This window comes from Theobroma umbraticum, unplaced genomic scaffold, assembly GCF_002168275.2.
Source record: "Theobroma umbraticum cultivar Fairchild unplaced genomic scaffold, ASM216827v3 scaffold_147.0, whole genome shotgun sequence".
NCBI lineage: Eukaryota > Viridiplantae > Streptophyta > Magnoliopsida > Malvales > Malvaceae > Theobroma > Theobroma umbraticum.
The window spans coordinates 4,308,367-4,325,573 of record NW_018397259.1 but is presented as its reverse complement, the minus strand read 5'-3'; the positions used below and the strand labels follow the sequence as shown (position 1 = coordinate 4,325,573).

At 32.7% G+C, this 17,207-nt stretch overlaps 4 protein-coding genes across 6 annotated transcripts; 3 read left to right on the top strand and 1 right to left on the bottom strand.

Annotated features, from left to right (window-relative positions):
- Positions 1–4,444: 4,444 nt before the first annotated feature.
- LOC110414710 (GDT1-like protein 4) lies at positions 4,445–9,499 on the top strand. Its single transcript, XM_021426079.2, has 9 exons — positions 4,445–4,870; positions 4,982–5,050; positions 5,624–5,767; positions 6,004–6,102; positions 6,315–6,387; positions 7,137–7,222; positions 7,685–7,768; positions 7,893–7,952; positions 9,126–9,499. Exons 1-9 carry the CDS (start codon positions 4,793–4,795, stop codon positions 9,312–9,314), a joined length of 882 nt encoding a protein of 293 aa, XP_021281754.2. The 5' UTR covers positions 4,445–4,792; the 3' UTR covers positions 9,315–9,499.
- A 65-nt stretch (positions 9,500–9,564) lies between these two features.
- LOC149527260 (putative pentatricopeptide repeat-containing protein At3g23330) lies at positions 9,565–13,412 on the top strand. Of its 2 annotated transcripts, XM_089783490.1 has the most exons (3): positions 9,565–11,721; positions 11,848–12,319; positions 13,135–13,412. In XM_089783490.1, exons 1-2 carry the CDS (start codon positions 9,862–9,864, stop codon positions 12,094–12,096), a joined length of 2,109 nt encoding a protein of 702 aa, XP_089639616.1. In that variant the 5' UTR covers positions 9,565–9,861; the 3' UTR covers positions 12,097–12,319; positions 13,135–13,412. The 2 variants fall into 2 exon arrangements, with proteins under 2 accessions (XP_089639616.1, XP_089639615.1); XM_089783489.1 differs by having other exon boundaries at positions 9,565–12,319.
- Positions 13,413–14,656: 1,244 nt separating this feature from the next.
- Positions 14,657–16,050, top strand: RIC4 (ROP-interactive CRIB motif-containing protein 4). 2 transcript variants are annotated; one of them, XM_021426077.1, is made up of 3 exons: positions 14,657–14,923; positions 15,022–15,165; positions 15,549–16,050. In XM_021426077.1, the coding sequence occupies exons 1-3, from the start codon at positions 14,794–14,796 to the stop codon at positions 15,782–15,784; spliced, it is 510 nt and encodes a 169-aa protein (XP_021281752.1). In that variant the 5' UTR covers positions 14,657–14,793; the 3' UTR covers positions 15,785–16,050. The 2 variants fall into 2 exon arrangements, with proteins under 2 accessions (XP_021281752.1, XP_021281751.1); XM_021426076.1 differs by having other exon boundaries at positions 15,007–15,165.
- A 228-nt stretch (positions 16,051–16,278) lies between these two features.
- On the bottom strand, positions 16,279–16,908 carry LOC110414704 (uncharacterized). The gene has a single exon (XM_089783313.1). It carries the CDS (start codon positions 16,906–16,908, stop codon positions 16,279–16,281), a length of 630 nt encoding a protein of 209 aa, XP_089639439.1.
- Positions 16,909–17,207: the final 299 nt, after the last annotated feature.

Genomic DNA, 17,207 nt, shown 5'->3' with positions numbered 1-17,207 from the left:
TTTTAATTTTATTTTTATTAAAATTTAAAATATTATTAATTTAATAATAAATTATCAATATGATTTTTATTTCAATTTCTTTTTATTTTTTCTGTGTTTGTATTTTCATTTTTTAATCTTTTAATTTTTATTTTCATTAAAAATTTAAATATTAATAATTTATTATTAAATTACTAATATAATTTTTATTTTAATTTATTTTTTATCTACAAATTGTAATTATTTTCAATAAATAGGAACTTTTTGTTTAATAAATTTTTGACTGTATTTCATAGTCATGGAATAATCATTAAGAAGGGGAGGTGGGGAAGGGTTAAATCAAGATTTTGGAGAATAGCCATTCCAAGTAATTGCTTTGCTATTCCCCTTATCAAAGGTGCCATGAGAGGGATGATAATGGACTATTTCTTCTTCCAAAATCAAACCAAACAAATAACAAAAAATTTTGAGATATAGAAGGAAATGACTAGACCAAACAAGCCGGTAATGTTTCATTTTTATCGACAATTTAAAAAATTTGATTTTTTTCTTCCACAATTTTTTCGAGTTTGTTTCGAATTTGTTCATTGTCAACATGCTTTTAGAATTTAATTGGAATTTATCCTGTGATAACTTTAATCTAAATCCTAACAATTGTTAAATATATGAATTTAAAACAAATCCATGAGATTTTTGAATGAAAGCCAAAAATCAATTTTTTTAGATCTCGAATGAAAACGAAATATTTTGAAAAGATTATGGGCTAATGTTACAATTTAGTCTTCCATCTATTTGTCTAAATTTTTAACGTTGTGTATTAAAAATGTACGAGAAACTATTACAATAATTTTTAATGCTTTGTTTCCCAAATTTTCTTGCAAGAAAAAAAATTTAAAGACATTGAAATTCAAAGCTAATATTTAGTAGGACTAGTTTTCAGTACACGTGCAATGTTGTGCAATTAGAACATGAATCATATTATATTACTTTAATTATGTCGATCAAAAATAAAAATTCTAGAGTTTTCTATAGCAATAATCATAAATAAATAAGAGAATAAATATTGGTAAAACTTTTGATTAACGAAAATAAACACATTAGTTCATTATGTTTTTAAATTATTATTTTCAATATTTTTACTATAAATGTTATTAAATTTATTCATTTATAAACAAGAATTTTAATTGTGTTGAATGGTTTTCATTAAAATTATTTTTACTATAAACATTAATAAGATTTATTAAATTTGGAAATAAGAATTCTATTTACATTGCATAATTTTTATGAAAAATATTTTTAATTATAATAATATTAAATAATTTATAAAATAATATTACAAAATTTCAATTATTTATACTTCAAACTTTACTCTTTAAAAACATATATATTTAAGTATAATTATTACCTAAAAATAAATGAAAATACAAATGCTCACATGCAACACCCGTGACAGTAAATACTAGTTACATTAAAATAAAATTATCTTAAATTTTTTTTGTAAGGACGAAAGAGAATTTTAACCTAATTCTTTGAATACATGCATATACAATTAAGTGAAATACTCAAGTATAGGATTATATTAATTTTAACTTAATAATAATAATATTTAGTTGAAGGTTTATTTGTTTCAAAAATAATTGCTTCATTAAAAAAATTTTACAATGTTTAATTAAAATAAAATATATAATATAAGGATTATAAATTAAAATAAAATAGAAGAAATTAAAATTTATATAATATAGGTAAAAGAAATTAAAATAACATATATAATATAAAAAATTATATTAAAAAATGAAAATAAAATATATAAGATTATAATAAGAAATGAAAATAAAATATATGACATTAAAAATATATTTACGAGTCAATATCATATAAAAGTTAATAATAAAAAATATAAATATATTAAACTTATATTTTAATAAATAGAAATAATTTTAAAAATTAATATAACATTTTTAATAAAGTACTTATAAACCAAATGCTACAATGTTATCTTCCTTGCATTTTAATCATTATTTTACTTATATATAAAACATTGTAATATTATTTTCTCTGCAATCATAATACTTGTAATCACATTGTATTATAAAATACCAAACATCACTTTAGGATTTTGGTATATAATTTATGTTTTAAAAAGTACGCATTTTACTGCTTAGGTTGCGTTTGGTATATTATTAAGAATGTGATAATTGAAAATGTGATTGCTAGAAATGTGATTGTTGAAAATATAATTTTGTAGCATTTGGTATAACAAGGGAAAGCAATAATTGTAGGAATTATGATTGTTGAGAGGATTACATTGTAATGTTTGATTTGTAAGCACTTTACTGAGAATATAATATAAATTGACAAAATTACCTTTATTAATAAAAAACATATAAGTTGAATAAATTTATAATTTTTAATATAAAATTTGAGTTTTCAACTTTAAGCAATTAAAATAATAAATAATATTTTAAAAAATAACACAATATTTTTATATTAATTATTTAAATATTAAAATATACAAAATTACTAAATATTTATTTTTACCTTAAACTTATAAAAATTCAAAATAAAAAACTTATCCAAAGAAAAATTTATCGATACATCACATTATTTATTGATAGATAGAACCCGTTGTCAAAAGTTTGAATGTAATCTATCATAGATAAAAACATCTATTGATAGATAAGAACATCTATTAATAGATATATTATTTTAAGCATGCTTGAAGCTTTCTTTCTTTTATAACCGTGGCACCCAAACACCTTTCCTTCTCAAATCTTTTGAATTCTTTAGTAAATTTCTTCGATTTTAAACCGTTTAAATATTTTTTTTCTCAATTTTTAACATCAAAAACATATTTTTTTCAAAATGCTTTCAAATTTCTTGAAAAATTGAAATGGGTTTCATAAAACTAAAGATCTCAATCTCTATAATTATTGAATTTGGTGGTGAAATTGGACCTAAATGTGCTAGTGGCCAGCTACCTTTCCTACGGACAGTGAGAAAAAGGAGGAAAGGCAAGAAAGAAGAAAGAGAATAAGGCAAGAAGGAAAAAGAAGAGTTGGGAGGTTAAGTTGGGAAATAATTTTTTTTTTACTTTCCATTTACAAAGGGAAAGTAACTTTCCCTCCAGGCTCATTACAATTGCATTGCTGAGGGATTACTTTCTCATCCTCAAAACATCAACCAAATACTACAATATATTTTTTTGCAATTTAATTACAAGGAATGTCCCTTACTTGTAGTCTACGCCACGTTAGTATCAAAATAAAAATAAAATCAAAACTCCTGTAGCCAAATATCCAAATTTGGGATATCAGACATATTAATATAAATTGCACCCTTCACAACCACATTATGTTGTTCGAAAATACTCCACTAGTGTCTCAACAATAGTCCTCTTGCTTCATCTTAGAGTGTTATCGAATTCAGGCATTACTTAAAATGTTGTCCGTAACCAAACCATACTCTTATCAATTGTCTTAATCCAAACCGCACTCTTCAAGTTGCAAATAATGTTATCGAATCGAATTGGACATCTTAAGTGCCAACTAGCTAAGGATTTTGGTATATACTTAATTTGATGATTGTAGATAAAGGACGGGATAAAATCTAGTTCCAAGCTTTTACCCAGATTTTTCTCCCCAATTTGATTCTTTATCAAAAAACAATACGGCAATACTGGTTAATTGATGAGGAGGATTAGGGTTGACTTTAGACGAACATGGTAGTTCTAGTAGGATTTAGGGGTTGCAGGAGTTTAGAGAGGATGTAATGTGAGTTCTCTCGAGGAAGGGACAGTTCCAACATAATTGAGGCCCAACATAACTAGGCTCACAACGAACATGCAATGGGGCCCAATATGATCCAAATTATAAAAGAACAAGTTAAGTTCAAAAATAAATAAAAAATGACAATAAATTTAGAACTTTGATTTTTGAAAGAACTTTTGATTTATACTTTCATCTAAAAGCTAAAATGGTCTGCTTCTGTACTTAAAAAACTCTTTTGTAACTGAGCCAAATACCCACAAAACTCCATATATAAAACATATTATTTCATTTTTTTTCTTCTTTATATTTTTTATTCTTAATAAATAACAAAATATACAATTCTAATAGATAAATAATAATTTAGAATAAAAAAATTAAAGTTGTATCCCAAATTGACGAAATATGCTCTTAAATAATTTAATTTTTAATTAATATTGATAAAATCCGACTCCACATGAAAAATATTTACAAGTCCACTTCACAAACTGAATTGAATCAATCTAATATTTGAAGCAATCAACCACAAAATTACTAAAATCCAAATGACACGTGTACAAAATAACCCGAGCCAATACGACGTAATGTAAACAAAAAATGATTACCGAACCGGACCGTCCAATTGGCTTTTGTGGACTTTGCCGCTGCCGCAAAATTCGCTGTAAGTAATAAAGGGAGATTCAGCGTCGAAAGCCTCGTTTATGTTAAAAAAATTAAAAAGAAAAATAAAAGAAGGGGGGAAAGGTCGGGGTCCAACTTTCTTAGCTGCTCTCAGGCTTTTCATATGGATTAAAAACTGCTCTGTTTCTCTTCTCACAAGTTTCAGAAGAGAAGATCTTCGCTCTTCGAAGGATCTCTCTCTCAGATCTCAGTGATTCACAAATGAACTCTACGATCCCGCCGAAGCTTGCTTCAGATCCCAGTCCCATCTCTCAGACCTCCCGTCTTTGATTTAGATCCTCCTCTTTCCCCTTTTCCTTTTTCTCTTCTTTTTTGTCCTATAAAATCTCCAGATCCCCCAGAGTTTCTCTCCCCACTATTTTCGTAAAATGGGTTCCACTTCCATTCGCTTTCTCTTCATTGCTGCCTTTTTCTTCTTCGCTCTCTCTTCCATTTCTTTTGCTCAGGTTTTGTTTCCCTCTTTTTTACTTTGCTTATCTTTTTTTGAAGCTTATTCTTTCAAATTTATGTAAATAATGTAATGGGCTTTTTTTATTTGTCTTTTTATGATTTCTTAGGAGTCTGGACTTGAAGCTGGGAAGGAGGAATCTGGTGGGTCAATTAAAGATCTCGGCCGCCGTGGCATGGTCAGCCTTTTTTTTTTCCTTCCCGTTTTGACTATTGAGATACTTAGAATTAATAGAGGTCATGTGGTTTTGTAATAGTTTATTTTGAGGAGAAACAGTCATTAACTTCTTTTCAGCTGGTTAGTTATTAACCCTTTGGTTTTTGTTTTCGCTGCTTGCTTATTGTTTTCAGAAGCACGTTTTGATACATTATCAAACCATGTATTGTGAGAATTAAAAAATGGACAAAATGTAATTTTTTTGGATAAAAAATGCTTGATTTTACTTTAAAATTGAACAATGATGTTAGAATTGGAATTACATTTTACTTGTTTTTAATCAATTATGGTTCTGTTTTCCAGAAACTGTTTAGGAAATAGAGAGTAAGTAGTAAAAGAAACAAGGAAGCAGAACGTTATTAAAATCACATTAAAGTGCGATATTAGCTCTGCCTTTACATTTAATTTTTAAATTTGCAACCTTCAATGTTATGTAACTTTCTGATGCTTGAAGCTATGTATTTTATGGTTCATTTAAAATGTAATTTGTGTTGGTATTTTGGATTATGTTGATGAATGGACTTTCTGGGTACAGATTGTTGCAAGGAATTTTCAGAATGGTGCTCTAGATGAGAAGGCTGATCTTGATTCCATGGGTCTTAATCTCGGTTTTGATTCAGCTGGTCTTGGCATTTTTGATGCATTCTTCACAAGTTTGTCCATGATACTTATCAGTGAGGTTTGTACATTCAATTTTATTTGTTTGTTACAACTTTACGTTTGACATTGTGAAATGATAATCGTTTTTCACAGATCTTAGTGTGCTTTTCAAGGTAGTTTCGTTTATTGCTAAGAAACGTGTCATCTGCCCAATTTGTTACATACTATTTTGCTTCTTAAATTCATCACGTAGTTTCTATTATTGATTCTGATTAGAGGAAATGCTTAATTGGTGTGCTGTGAATGCAATGATAGATTGGAGATGAGACGTTTATAATAGCAGCTCTAATGGCAATGCGGCACCCAAAATCAATTGTATTATCTGGTGCGCTTACTGCCCTGATTGTTATGACAGTAAGTTGGCTATTTTTTTTTTTGTTTTTATATTTAAAGTCTTTTCTTTGACCTATGAAATGTGTTAGGCCCCTGGTCTTATTTGTTCCTACAGTAGAATGCATTTGCATGGTGTTGTGATGAAATGCTTTTGGCAGAACATATACTTCCCAAGGCATTTTTGCTCATTCTTAATGTTATGAAGGTTTGAATTTTCTTTACTTGTCAATTAGGTACTTTCCACTGGACTAGGTAGGATTGTGCCGAATCTGATATCAAGGAAGCACACCAATAGTGCGGCTACAGGTATATATAACGACTTTCTCTTTTTCATGTACTTTCTTCATGTTTCTATATGATAATTTTTCATATTAGGTTTTGTTGTTCATTTTGTTTTTCGCTAATCACACAGGGATTTCTTTTTCTGACTTCTTTTATGGTCATTCAGTTGTGGATTCTTTGTTGGAGTGTCTTCGTAGTGATTGTGTCATTCCATGAGCATGGTTTTGGATTTGCTAAAACCTATTTGAATTTGGTATTTGGCATATAATTCTCGATTTAAATTCTGGTGTATGCTGGTCAATTCATGTCCTTACATTTTGCCCTTTTATCCTTGGTGCTAGTTTTAGAAGTGAGAATTGCCAATGATTGAGCTTCATGCTGCCAGCGCAATTTGACTGATTTTATTGTTTGGTGCCTTTAGAGTGTAGAAATTAGAAACCTATCTCTTTGATTGGTAAATCCATAAGTTGTAGAAGGGATTATATATTAGTTTCTTTGTCAATAGATGCTACATTTTATACATGCCTTTGGATGGTACACCGAAAGTATAGTTAGAACTAGAATCAGTTATCTCAAGTGTAGAAATATAGACAGTGAAAATTCACTTTCAAATAGTAGAAACTTTGGAAAAGGGTTCCTCGTTAATAGCAAAATAGTTTCTTGGTTGCTTTTGCCGTATGTTATGTTTTTCTATTAAAGTTATCAAATACAAAGTGCAATTTTGCTTTAGAGGCAAAAATGACCTAGGTGCTGTGTTTTTCCCTGATATACAGTTCTCTATGCATTTTTTGGGCTTCGGTTACTTTACATTGCTTGGAGATCAGATTCAAAGGCATCTCAGAAAAAGGAAATTGAAGAAGTATGTCTCTCTGGCTCTCAATTTGAGTTTCACATTTGCTTCTATACATCCATTTTAGCATATTTGGTTACAAGAGATGCTTCTTGCAACATAAAAGAACTGAGACAGATTATATTTTGAGGCAGTTTTAACTGGTTATTCTTGAAAATTTAGTGAGCTGGATGAGGACCCTCCTTTCTCTCTTTTCTACATTGTAAACGGTTGAAAAAGTGCCTTTTCCTTTTCAGGGAAGTGGATAATTTCTTTAAAAGGATCTTGAACTTTTCTAATCCATGTGTAAATGTATGTGGATTCTTGCATATAAATATTCTTTGAATTGCAACCTAGCCGGTATCAAGTAGTTATACTATATTTAAAGAATTGCACCATATAGCATCTGAAGCTCTTTCATATTTTTTCTTTATTGCCAAATTTTCACATCACTTCATACTGAATTTGCTTTTGGTTATCTCACATGTTTAGGTAGAAGAGAAACTTGAGACTGGGCAAGGGAAAACATCTTATCGGCGCATCTTCTCCAGATTTTGTACACCAATATTTTTGGAGGTTTCATTTTGCTTCCTCATTGTCACCCATCTTAATTATATATATGTAGTTGACTTTCACTCATTATTTAAATAATCTATTATCAGTAAGGTATATTTGTTTTTGTTTTTTTCTTTCCTTGCAGTCATTTATTTTAACATTTCTAGCGGAGTGGGGGGATCGAAGTCAGATTGCAACAATTGCTGTAAGATGATTCTACCCTTGACCTTAAGTTATCTCTATGATTCAAATTTGTCTCTTCGTTTGTGATGGTTGGGTTCTTTTACTTGAGAAGAAGTTTGTAAGAAACAACAGCTTACATGTTTTCTTCTCTCAAAATGTAATTCATCCTGTTGCAATAAAAGAATGCATGAATCTCCCTGATCTTAGTCGGTTAGATGAAAAAGTCCTTCTGTTAGCCTAAAACCTAAGGCTGATAGCTTATTAAGAGGAACAGAAAAGACAATTATTTGCAACAGATACTGAAAGGAACCGATAACTCTCATATGAATGATGGTAATATTTATAATCACCACTAAAAATGAGGTTGAAATGATTAAAGATAGATGTTTGAGGGCTGTGGCTGTAATTGCAGCTGTACCATGGCTGGTTTTTGGTATCCCTGAGTGTCCTCCTTAAAACTAATCCAGCCATGTAAAATAGCCTTTTGGCTCTTATCTTATCATTTTCTCGGCAGGTTGGAAGTGGGAGTTATTGTTTGTCTCATGTTTTACATGTTACCACCCTGTATAACATGAATATATTTGTTTTTATGTTTATTTTTGAAACTTTGCTTGAAATTGAGTAAGAATAATTTCACCTAACTGCCTTTTTTGTTCAATGCACCAGCCATAAAGATGAGATTATTGTTGAGTTTGCTTATTTCCCATTCACATATGCATTTGCTCCTTAATAAGGAGATTGGACTTTTTCCCAAGTCTGACATGACTTTTGTAACTGAAGTGTGCTTATATCAATCGTTAAATTTCTTTATGTGTTTGTGTGACACTTATCTGCAACAGTTGAATTTGACCTGGCATCACATTGTTTATTTTCCTTTCATTGACAAATTCGAATTATGATGAATTTGCGTGATTGATATGCAACTGACTTGGGCTTTGTTTATTCAACTATAAAACTGTGGTTGAAAATCTTTCCTTAAGTTAGATCAAATATCAGTTTGAGCTAATAATATTGAGTTGTTAGTTATTGTGGCTGATTGAAACTACAGTTTTGCAACCCAACTACAATGCCAAATTCAGCCTTAGATTTATATGTGTTGGTTTGCCAAAACTCTATGCGTACAGAATTCAATACCAAGTATAACTTCAAATTTTAGAAGTCTTAGTTTTCTAAACAATGGTTTCTGATGCTGCAGCTGGCAACTCATAAAAATGCACTTGGAGTAGCTGTAGGAGCAACATTAGGGCACACCATCTGTACATCATTGGCTGTGGTGGGAGGAAGCATGCTAGCAGCCAAGATTTCGCAACGAACTGTTGCTACAATTGGAGGCTTGCTTTTCCTTGGCTTTTCACTGTCTTCATATTTCTATCCTCCCCTATGATTGTAGGCTAACATGATTCTTTTGGAGCACCAGTGCTTTTCACTTCAATTTTTCCCTTTTGTTTTTCTCTTTGGTTATATGAACACTGAAAAGGGTTATCATGCTAACTGGTCGAACGCGAGATAATTGTGCTTATTCTTTTGTATACGTAACTTAGTTATATATAAGTGCTTTTCTTTGCCTTAGACTTTGCTCTTGCAGATATTGGAAAATGATTTTGAAAGCAAAACGTTATGGTGGCTCATTCTTTATTTTGTTGGTTTAATGCTTTCTCTTCCATTCCGTCATTCACAAAGAGCTGTTACTTAGATCGGCATTCCATTACTTAATATCCCTCGTATGTTCACAAGGAGAAAGAAAAGAGTAAAGGGGCTTCTGAGAGTTTGATTGGTTAAGGGTAAAGGGCAAACCCAATCTTCGCCATGAAAGGAACGAAGCTAAAACTAAATTTGTATGGCTATGTTCATTTGCTGACTTCCAACATCCCCTCTTTGAGCTTCCTTTATCTTTTCTGTTCAACCAGATACCAACAATTACGCCTCCAACAATGCAAACTCTACGACGAGCAGCTGTAATAAAATGTGTTCTAAAATCCCCACCAATCTTCTGTCTCTTAAAGAAAATACCTCGCTCCAATTTTCATCAATGCAAATTCTACCCCCACCAACCATTGGTTTTATCCGCTAATGATTCCCTTCTTCACGCTAAGGCCATAAAAAATGGTTCCTTTCAACACTTAGACGTGGCTAGCCACCTTTTACATCTGTACGGGAAGTCTAAATGTTTAAGCCATGCACGTAAATTGTTTGATGAAATGTCCCAGCGAGATGTACGGACCTGGACAATACTAGTTTCTTCTTTTGCACGTGCTGCTTCTAATGGGATTGTGTTGGATCTTTTCAGGGACATGCAAAATGAGAGTGTTAAACCAAACCAATTCACTTTGTCTAGTGTTTTGAAGTGTTGTTCTAGTTTGAGTGAGCTTAGGATAGGCAAAGGAGTTCACGGTTGGATTTTAAGGAATGGGGTTTTTTTTGATGTTGTTTTGGGGAATTCCCTTCTTGATTTTTATGTCAAATGTGAGGATTTTGGATCTGCCAAATGGTTGTTTGAGTTCATGGAGGAGAGAAATAGTGTGTCTTGGAATATAATGATTGGTGCACATTTGAATGTTGGAGATGTGGATAAGGCTGTTGATATGTTTAGAAGGCTGAGATCTAAGGATGTTGCCAGTTGGAATACAATTATAGATGGTGTAATGCGAAATGGGTCTGAACGAATGGCTTTGGAACTACTGCATGAGATGGTAAAAAATGGAAATGTGCTTGATGAAGTCACTTTTTCTATTTCTTTGGTTTTGGTTTCATCGTTTATGGATATAGAATTAGGGAAACAGATTCATGGCAGGGTGTTGAGATTGGGATTTCATGTTGACGGTTTCATTAGGACTTCACTTATTGATATGTATTGCAAATGTGGGAAAATGGAAATGGCACTGGAAGTTTTCGAGAAAATGGATAGCAATTTTGGGAGGAAAGAAGATTCCATTGAAGAAATTGTTTCTTGGAGTTCAATTGTTTCTGGCTTTGTTCTGAACGGTGAGATTGAAGATGCTTTTAAAACATTTACCTCTATGATTTCTAAAGAAATTGAAGTTGATAGATTTACTGTTACAAGTATTGTTTCTGCTTGTGCTAATTCTGGAGTGTTGGAACTTGGTCGGCAGGTTCATGCCCTTATTCAGAAAATTGGGCATAGAGTAGATGCTCACTTGGGTTCCTCATTAATTGACATGTATAGTAAATGTGGAAGCTTAGATGATGCTCAGATGGTGTTCAAGCAAACTAATGATAAGAATGTTGTGTTGTGGACTTCAATGATATCTAGTTGTGCTTTACATGGGCAAGGGAGGGAGGCTGTCCGGCTATTTGAGTTCATGATGAGTGAGGGAATTAAACCAAATGAGGTAACTTTCATTGGGGTTTTAACTGCATGCAGCCATGCAGGGCTGATTGAAGAAGGTTGTAGATATTTCGGGCTGATGAAAGAAGTTTATGGTATCAAGCCTGGAGTTGACCATTACAGTTGCATGGTTGATTTATATGGGCGAGCTGGTCAGTTAAATGAGACAAAGAATTTTATTCATGAAAATGGTATCGATCACATGAGTGCGGTATGGAGGTCGTTTCTATCTTCTTGTCGACTTCACAGAGATATTAAGATGGCAGAATGGGTTTCTGAAAAGCTACTTCATCTGGAACCTCCTGATGCTGGAACTTATATCTTGCTGTCGAATATCTATGCCACAAAACAAAGATGGGAGGAGGCCGCAGAAGTGAGAAACTTGATGCAAAGCAGAGGGGTTAAAAAGCATCCTGGTCAATCTTGGATCCAGATCAAGAATCAGGTTCACACTTTTGTCATGGGAGATAGATCCCATCCACAAATAGACAGGATTTATGCATATTTGGACAAGCTAATTGGAAGATTGAGGGAAATTGGGTACTCATCTGATACCAAACTTGTGATGCAGGATGTGGAAGAAGAGCAAGGAGAAATGCTACTTGGTTTCCACAGTGAAAAACTTGCCACTGCTTACGGCATCATTAGCATGACATCTCAAAAGCCAATATGGATAATGAAGAACCTTCGAGTTTGCAATGACTGTCATACCTTTATGAAATATACTTCTCAGCTTCTAGATAGGGAAATAATTGTGAGAGATATTCGCCGATTTCATCATTTTAAGAGTGGTTGCTGCTCTTGTGGAGATTACTGGTGATTGAACAGGTCCTTGTCAGTAGTTGTAATTATTTCACTGCTGTAAAGAATCCAGTAGCCTTAACTGGTCAGATTTCCTCAAACAAGCTTCCTGAATGGAAGTTGAAGATTTTGTCAATCCCATGTAGCACAGCCAAGGGGATTAACATGTCATGAATACCCATGTTCAAAACTCTTAGGCTTCTTTTATGATGCTGTATGGATATCCTAAAGTGAACATACAGGTATGTTCTATTTGTCAAAAACTCTTCTTTATCTTTACTCTGTTATCAAATTTATGCATTGATTTAGTTGATTTATTGGAGTTTAAGTACAGCCAACAAAGTTGCATTCACCTAGAAGACATCTGTTAAGGATCTTTACCTCTTTATACCTGTAATGTTTAGCTAAGGTTTTTGTTTTTGTTTTAGATGCAAATTTGCTTTAGTGGTGCTTCTTCGTAGTTGTGTGCAATTGGAATTAGCTTTGAAATAGCACTCATCTGTGACACATATTATGCCTGCAACCTGCAGGTGGTTGCAGGTTTGTAGGATAATATGTATTTCATGACTTCCATTGTTTTCCTGAAAATTAAGAAATATTTTGTGTTTGCTAAAATTTAATGGCCAATGTACCTACAAACTTTACAACATCGTTCTTTTGTCTTCGGTTTCTTCTTCTGAGAGTTGGATCAAGCACTTCATGATTGAGCGGCACTAAATATATACGATTGGGATGTCATTTAGACATGTGCTAATGCACTCATACAATTTACCTTTCCAGCTCTACTGCATTCTATTCTATCCGTATTATCAAATGAGAGTAGTTATCTGATAGATAAATGCTTAACTTATTCTACAAGTTCATCTTAAGGCTGTTCCTATTTGTCTTCATTTTACATTTCTTCCTGACTGCACTTGGGCAACTGATAGAAGCAAGTTGCACTTTACTTCAAGTTTTACCTTCACTTGCTTTTCAGCAAGCCCTTTTTTTTTTTCTTGTGTTTCTGTAAAGCATTTTCTTTGACAAAAATTCTCCTCATTCTGATGTTTATCTGCAGGTGGTGGTTGCACAAATATCTCCCCTTTGCACTAAACCTAATGCTATCTTAACTATTTTTTCATTCATAGATTAATAAGAATGTTATATTTATAATTCATTTATAAATATCGGAATTGTCTTTTACTCCATGTAATATATATTACAACAACAATGTACTAGTCTTAATTCTTTAATATTAATGCACATATTATGTAACATACTGTACATTTTCTTGTGTTAAAGTTCTACCATGTGCTGGTTTACTTCCATTTGATGTGTAATTTTGTTTGGTTTGTCGTTTGGTTGCTTCATTTGATTATAATTGTAAGTTTTAATCCCAAGTTTAAGTCTCATCATATGTGGGTTTATTCTCACTATATATTAATTTTGTTTGATTTATTTGGTTTATTTATTGATTTCTTTGGTGAGTGAATTATGTCGTACATATTGAAAATTATTATGCGAAAAGGACAGCCCAAGTTCTCTATATAACATATAAATATAATTATTATAAAGATTTTTAAAGCAAGAAGAATATCATGGGATTCTGCTGGGTTTCAAACTCAGCAATGAGTAAATGTACTTTACACACAAAAATTGGAAGAACAAGACATATAAATGACAGATTAACAGATCAATCCCTTCTTTGTTTGGTGTTTGATTTGAGGGCAGAATATTGGTCGAGCTTAATTTATAAAGTTATTTGGGCCTAGTTAGGTAGGTGGGTTCAATATCTTCCTATATTTAAATTTGACCATTTCTATTGAACCAATCCACCAACAAAAACCCATATACCAAAATTTAAATAAAATAAAAAAAGAAAAATTCTAGCATTAAACTGCAATTTTTTTTTTGAGTATTTAGGTGTAAAAGTCCAATAAAATTCTCAAAAAATTAATTAATTTTTATTACCCAAAAATTCAATCCTTAATCATTTTATTCTTCTTTAAAATGAAGAAACACCCATTTGGTATCCATCACCAAGAGCTTGGTGTTTTCGACACTAAAGCTCGCTTGTGATGCACTTCTTGAGAGGTAGAGTCCAAATTAAGTAAACAAAAGAGAAAAAATTTCTACAAATAAAAAATTTTGAGGCTGAAAAATTCACAATGGAAAAGAAATACATATTACAAAAATGGTAGCTTCTTGTATAAGAGAGGCAAGTGAGGGTGGAGAAGGAGCCCACTATGGGAGACTTAACACAGTAAAAAGTTTTCTGGGGAAAGTGACAGAAAGTTAGGGATGGGTCCATTTTGGGGTTTGTAGCACCCTAAACATGGAAATTCCACCAACTTTAGCTTAATGCATGTCCAGAAAAGAAAGATGGATACGTTGGGTTAGGCCTGCTTTTAGGCTTAAGATTCAAAACATATTCTGTTAGTATTAATTGATAGACGTCCGAATATACCTATCAGATCAGTTGGTATTTTCAGACATTTCTTTTTCTCTACCAAACTAAACTCGAATGTATCTTGACCTTTTTTATACAATAGAATTATTGTAACTTGATAACAAAGCCATAGCCACCCAATATAACAAAGCAATTACACTTCCATGGGTTGCATTTCCTCAACAACCGATTTACTTTGGGTGTCTCACTTTTCCACTCTCTCACTCACCCTTTTTTGTTTTGTTTTTTCTCTTATTCTATTCCCATCATTAGTTGTTTAATGAAGAAATGAGAGACAGAATGGAAAGATTTGTTATTCTTCCCTTCTCAGTTGGTTGCGTCTCTGAATCAAGTGTGGCTGTAGCTGTGCAGCAGCCTAGAAGATCAAAGCCTGCGGACACCAATCCAACTGCAGCAAGTCTCTTTCTTTGTTTCCTTTTTCTTATTTCTTCTTTCTTAGCATTTGGTTTCTCTTAGTGGAGACTAATTAGGCTTTTGTAGTTGTACTTCTTGTAGAAGCACAACGAGAGGAAGACGAAGAAAGTTTATCGAATGAAAGCATGAAGTATTCATTGAAATTCCTGCCCCTTCCAAAGCCTGACATATCAACTGGGTTTCATAGGCTGTGCAAGAGTTTCAAGACCTTTTCTCAAATATTTGGTAAGTCTAGCCAATATTGTTCTGTGTCACTTGTCATTGCCTTTCTTCTGATGCTAAGACCAAACATGCACGCTAACTATCCTACTCAATTTGATTAATTAGTTATTGCCAGTATTTAATGGATTTAGTAATAAAATTAAGAGCCACTTTCGATAAGTGTTTTACGATTTTGATTAAGTACTAGATAAACTCAAATTTCTACACCATTATTCCGACAAGTTTCAAGGTCTGATGATAAGTTAAGCAACAGCCATGTTCATGCTCGATTGTCATGTATCCCTTTGTGAATATTTTCATCGTGGTTTAACTTTTGAATGACAGTATATTTTCTTGCTCTTAATCACATTCTTATTTTCTCTTTTTTTGGCTATCTGGCTGGTCAGCCTACAAGGAAGACTCGGAGAAAGAAATGGAAATAGGATTCCCAACAGATGTGAAGCATGTGACACACATAGGATTGGATGGCTCTGCATCAAGCAGCCCCAGCATGGGCAGCTGGGAAAATCTTTTATCTCCTCATGAGCTTTTCACTTTCCCCTCTGTTCCTTCCGGACAGTGTGAACTCCCCATGGAAACACAGGCAGCAGCTGCCTCACCTCTTGTTCAAGCCTCTACTTAATTAGACCAAAAAAAAAAAAAAAGCCTGAGAGATCAAGTTTGCTATGCTGGTGAGACTGATTGTCTGCACCAGAATGGATAATAGTGGGTGTTGGTGATGCTAATAGGTATATTTAATTGTCAACAAAAGTTAAAATTGTAATGGGGTTCTCTCCCTTTGTTTGTCTTGTAGTTGTTACAAACGCTTCCATGGTGGGTGTATAAAATTGAAGTGCTAAAATACAATTTCATGGTTTGTAATTATATGGTAATAGAAAATATACTCAGCATTTGGATAAAATACTTTGACTACTTTTAACTTATAAATGTTAATTCCACAATTCCTTCAAATATGGTTTAATCCAAACAAGAATTTATACATAATCATAAAATGATTGACAATCCCAATTTATACATAATCATGAAATGATTGACAATCCCAGGAAGGAAATGGAAATATAACAGTCACACAAGTAAATCAAAGAAAACGTCACTCTTACACAGTCCTAATTATAATCAACTGGGCATCTCAAATCGACAAATTGGACAAAACTTACTCATCCCTAGCCAATGAACAATGCAACGGCCATGGAATAAATGTGAGCAAGGCATCCGTTTGGCTTCAGAACCGATCGAGATATCATCCAAGCAAATTGCACAAGCCATGGGATTTTCAATCACCACCTTCTCCAACCTTCGGATTGCTTCCCTACTCGCAGGCGTTGTCGTAGGCTTATCAATAGGAAATGGCAATTCACCAACCATAACATCAATACTCACACACATCCTCAAAACTTTTCGGTTCTTGTAACAGTCTTTGGTTGACATGCGACCAGCACATTTTGATATTTCAGCGATTATGAAGTCCTCGACCGGTACGTGCATGGAAACAAGCATGTCGCGAATGGCAGAACGAGGATCGCTGCTCATGTAATCGAATTGCACCTCGTGAGTCCTTCGTATAGTTACACTGTCGTAACACTCGATGTCAAGGTCGTCCTCCTCGTCATCGCAATCTTGGTTCGGGTACGTGAAGGAAGCATGAACATCAATGGAGAAAATAGAGCTCTCCAGCAACTCATCTTCAACTCTTGTCTCGTCCACTTCCCATACATGACAATAGTTATCAAAGATATTGCCTGACATAAGGAGGATAGAGAAGAGAATAGGACAGAGAAAACTTGAAGGTGATGGCAAAAGAAAGAGATATTTGAGGTTATCTCTATCATCTTCGTATAAATAGGAGAGTATCCCATTAATATCTCTCCTTCAATTTTTCTTTCTTCTCCTCCAAATTTTATTTCCCATTAAAACAATTCTCCTTCCTAATAAGATTTTTCTTATTAAAGACAAAATTATTTATTTTTAGAAAAAAACCGAATTCGAATCCAACTTTTTCAATTCAAGATGAAAAAATACGGAATTTGGATCTAACTCTTTCAATT

Coding starts and splice junctions, on each gene's coding strand:
- LOC110414710 (XM_021426079.2), top strand. CDS start 4,793: ATGGGTTCCACTTCCATTCGCTTTCTCTTCATTGCTGCCTTTTTCTTC. Junction 5,768..6,003: donor CCATGATACTTATCAGTGAG/GTTTGTACATTC, acceptor ATGCAATGATAG/ATTGGAGATGAGACGTTTAT. Junction 6,388..7,136: donor CACCAATAGTGCGGCTACAG/GTATATATAACG, acceptor CCTGATATACAG/TTCTCTATGCATTTTTTGGG.
- LOC149527260 (XM_089783489.1), top strand. CDS start 9,862: ATGCAAACTCTACGACGAGCAGCTGTAATAAAATGTGTTCTAAAATCC.
- RIC4 (XM_021426076.1), top strand. CDS start 14,794: ATGAGAGACAGAATGGAAAGATTTGTTATTCTTCCCTTCTCAGTTGGT. Junction 14,924..15,006: donor CACCAATCCAACTGCAGCAA/GTCTCTTTCTTT, acceptor AGGCTTTTGTAG/TTGTACTTCTTGTAGAAGCA. Junction 15,166..15,548: donor GACCTTTTCTCAAATATTTG/GTAAGTCTAGCC, acceptor CTGGCTGGTCAG/CCTACAAGGAAGACTCGGAG.
- LOC110414704 (XM_089783313.1), bottom strand. CDS start 16,908: ATGTCAGGCAATATCTTTGATAACTATTGTCATGTATGGGAAGTGGAC.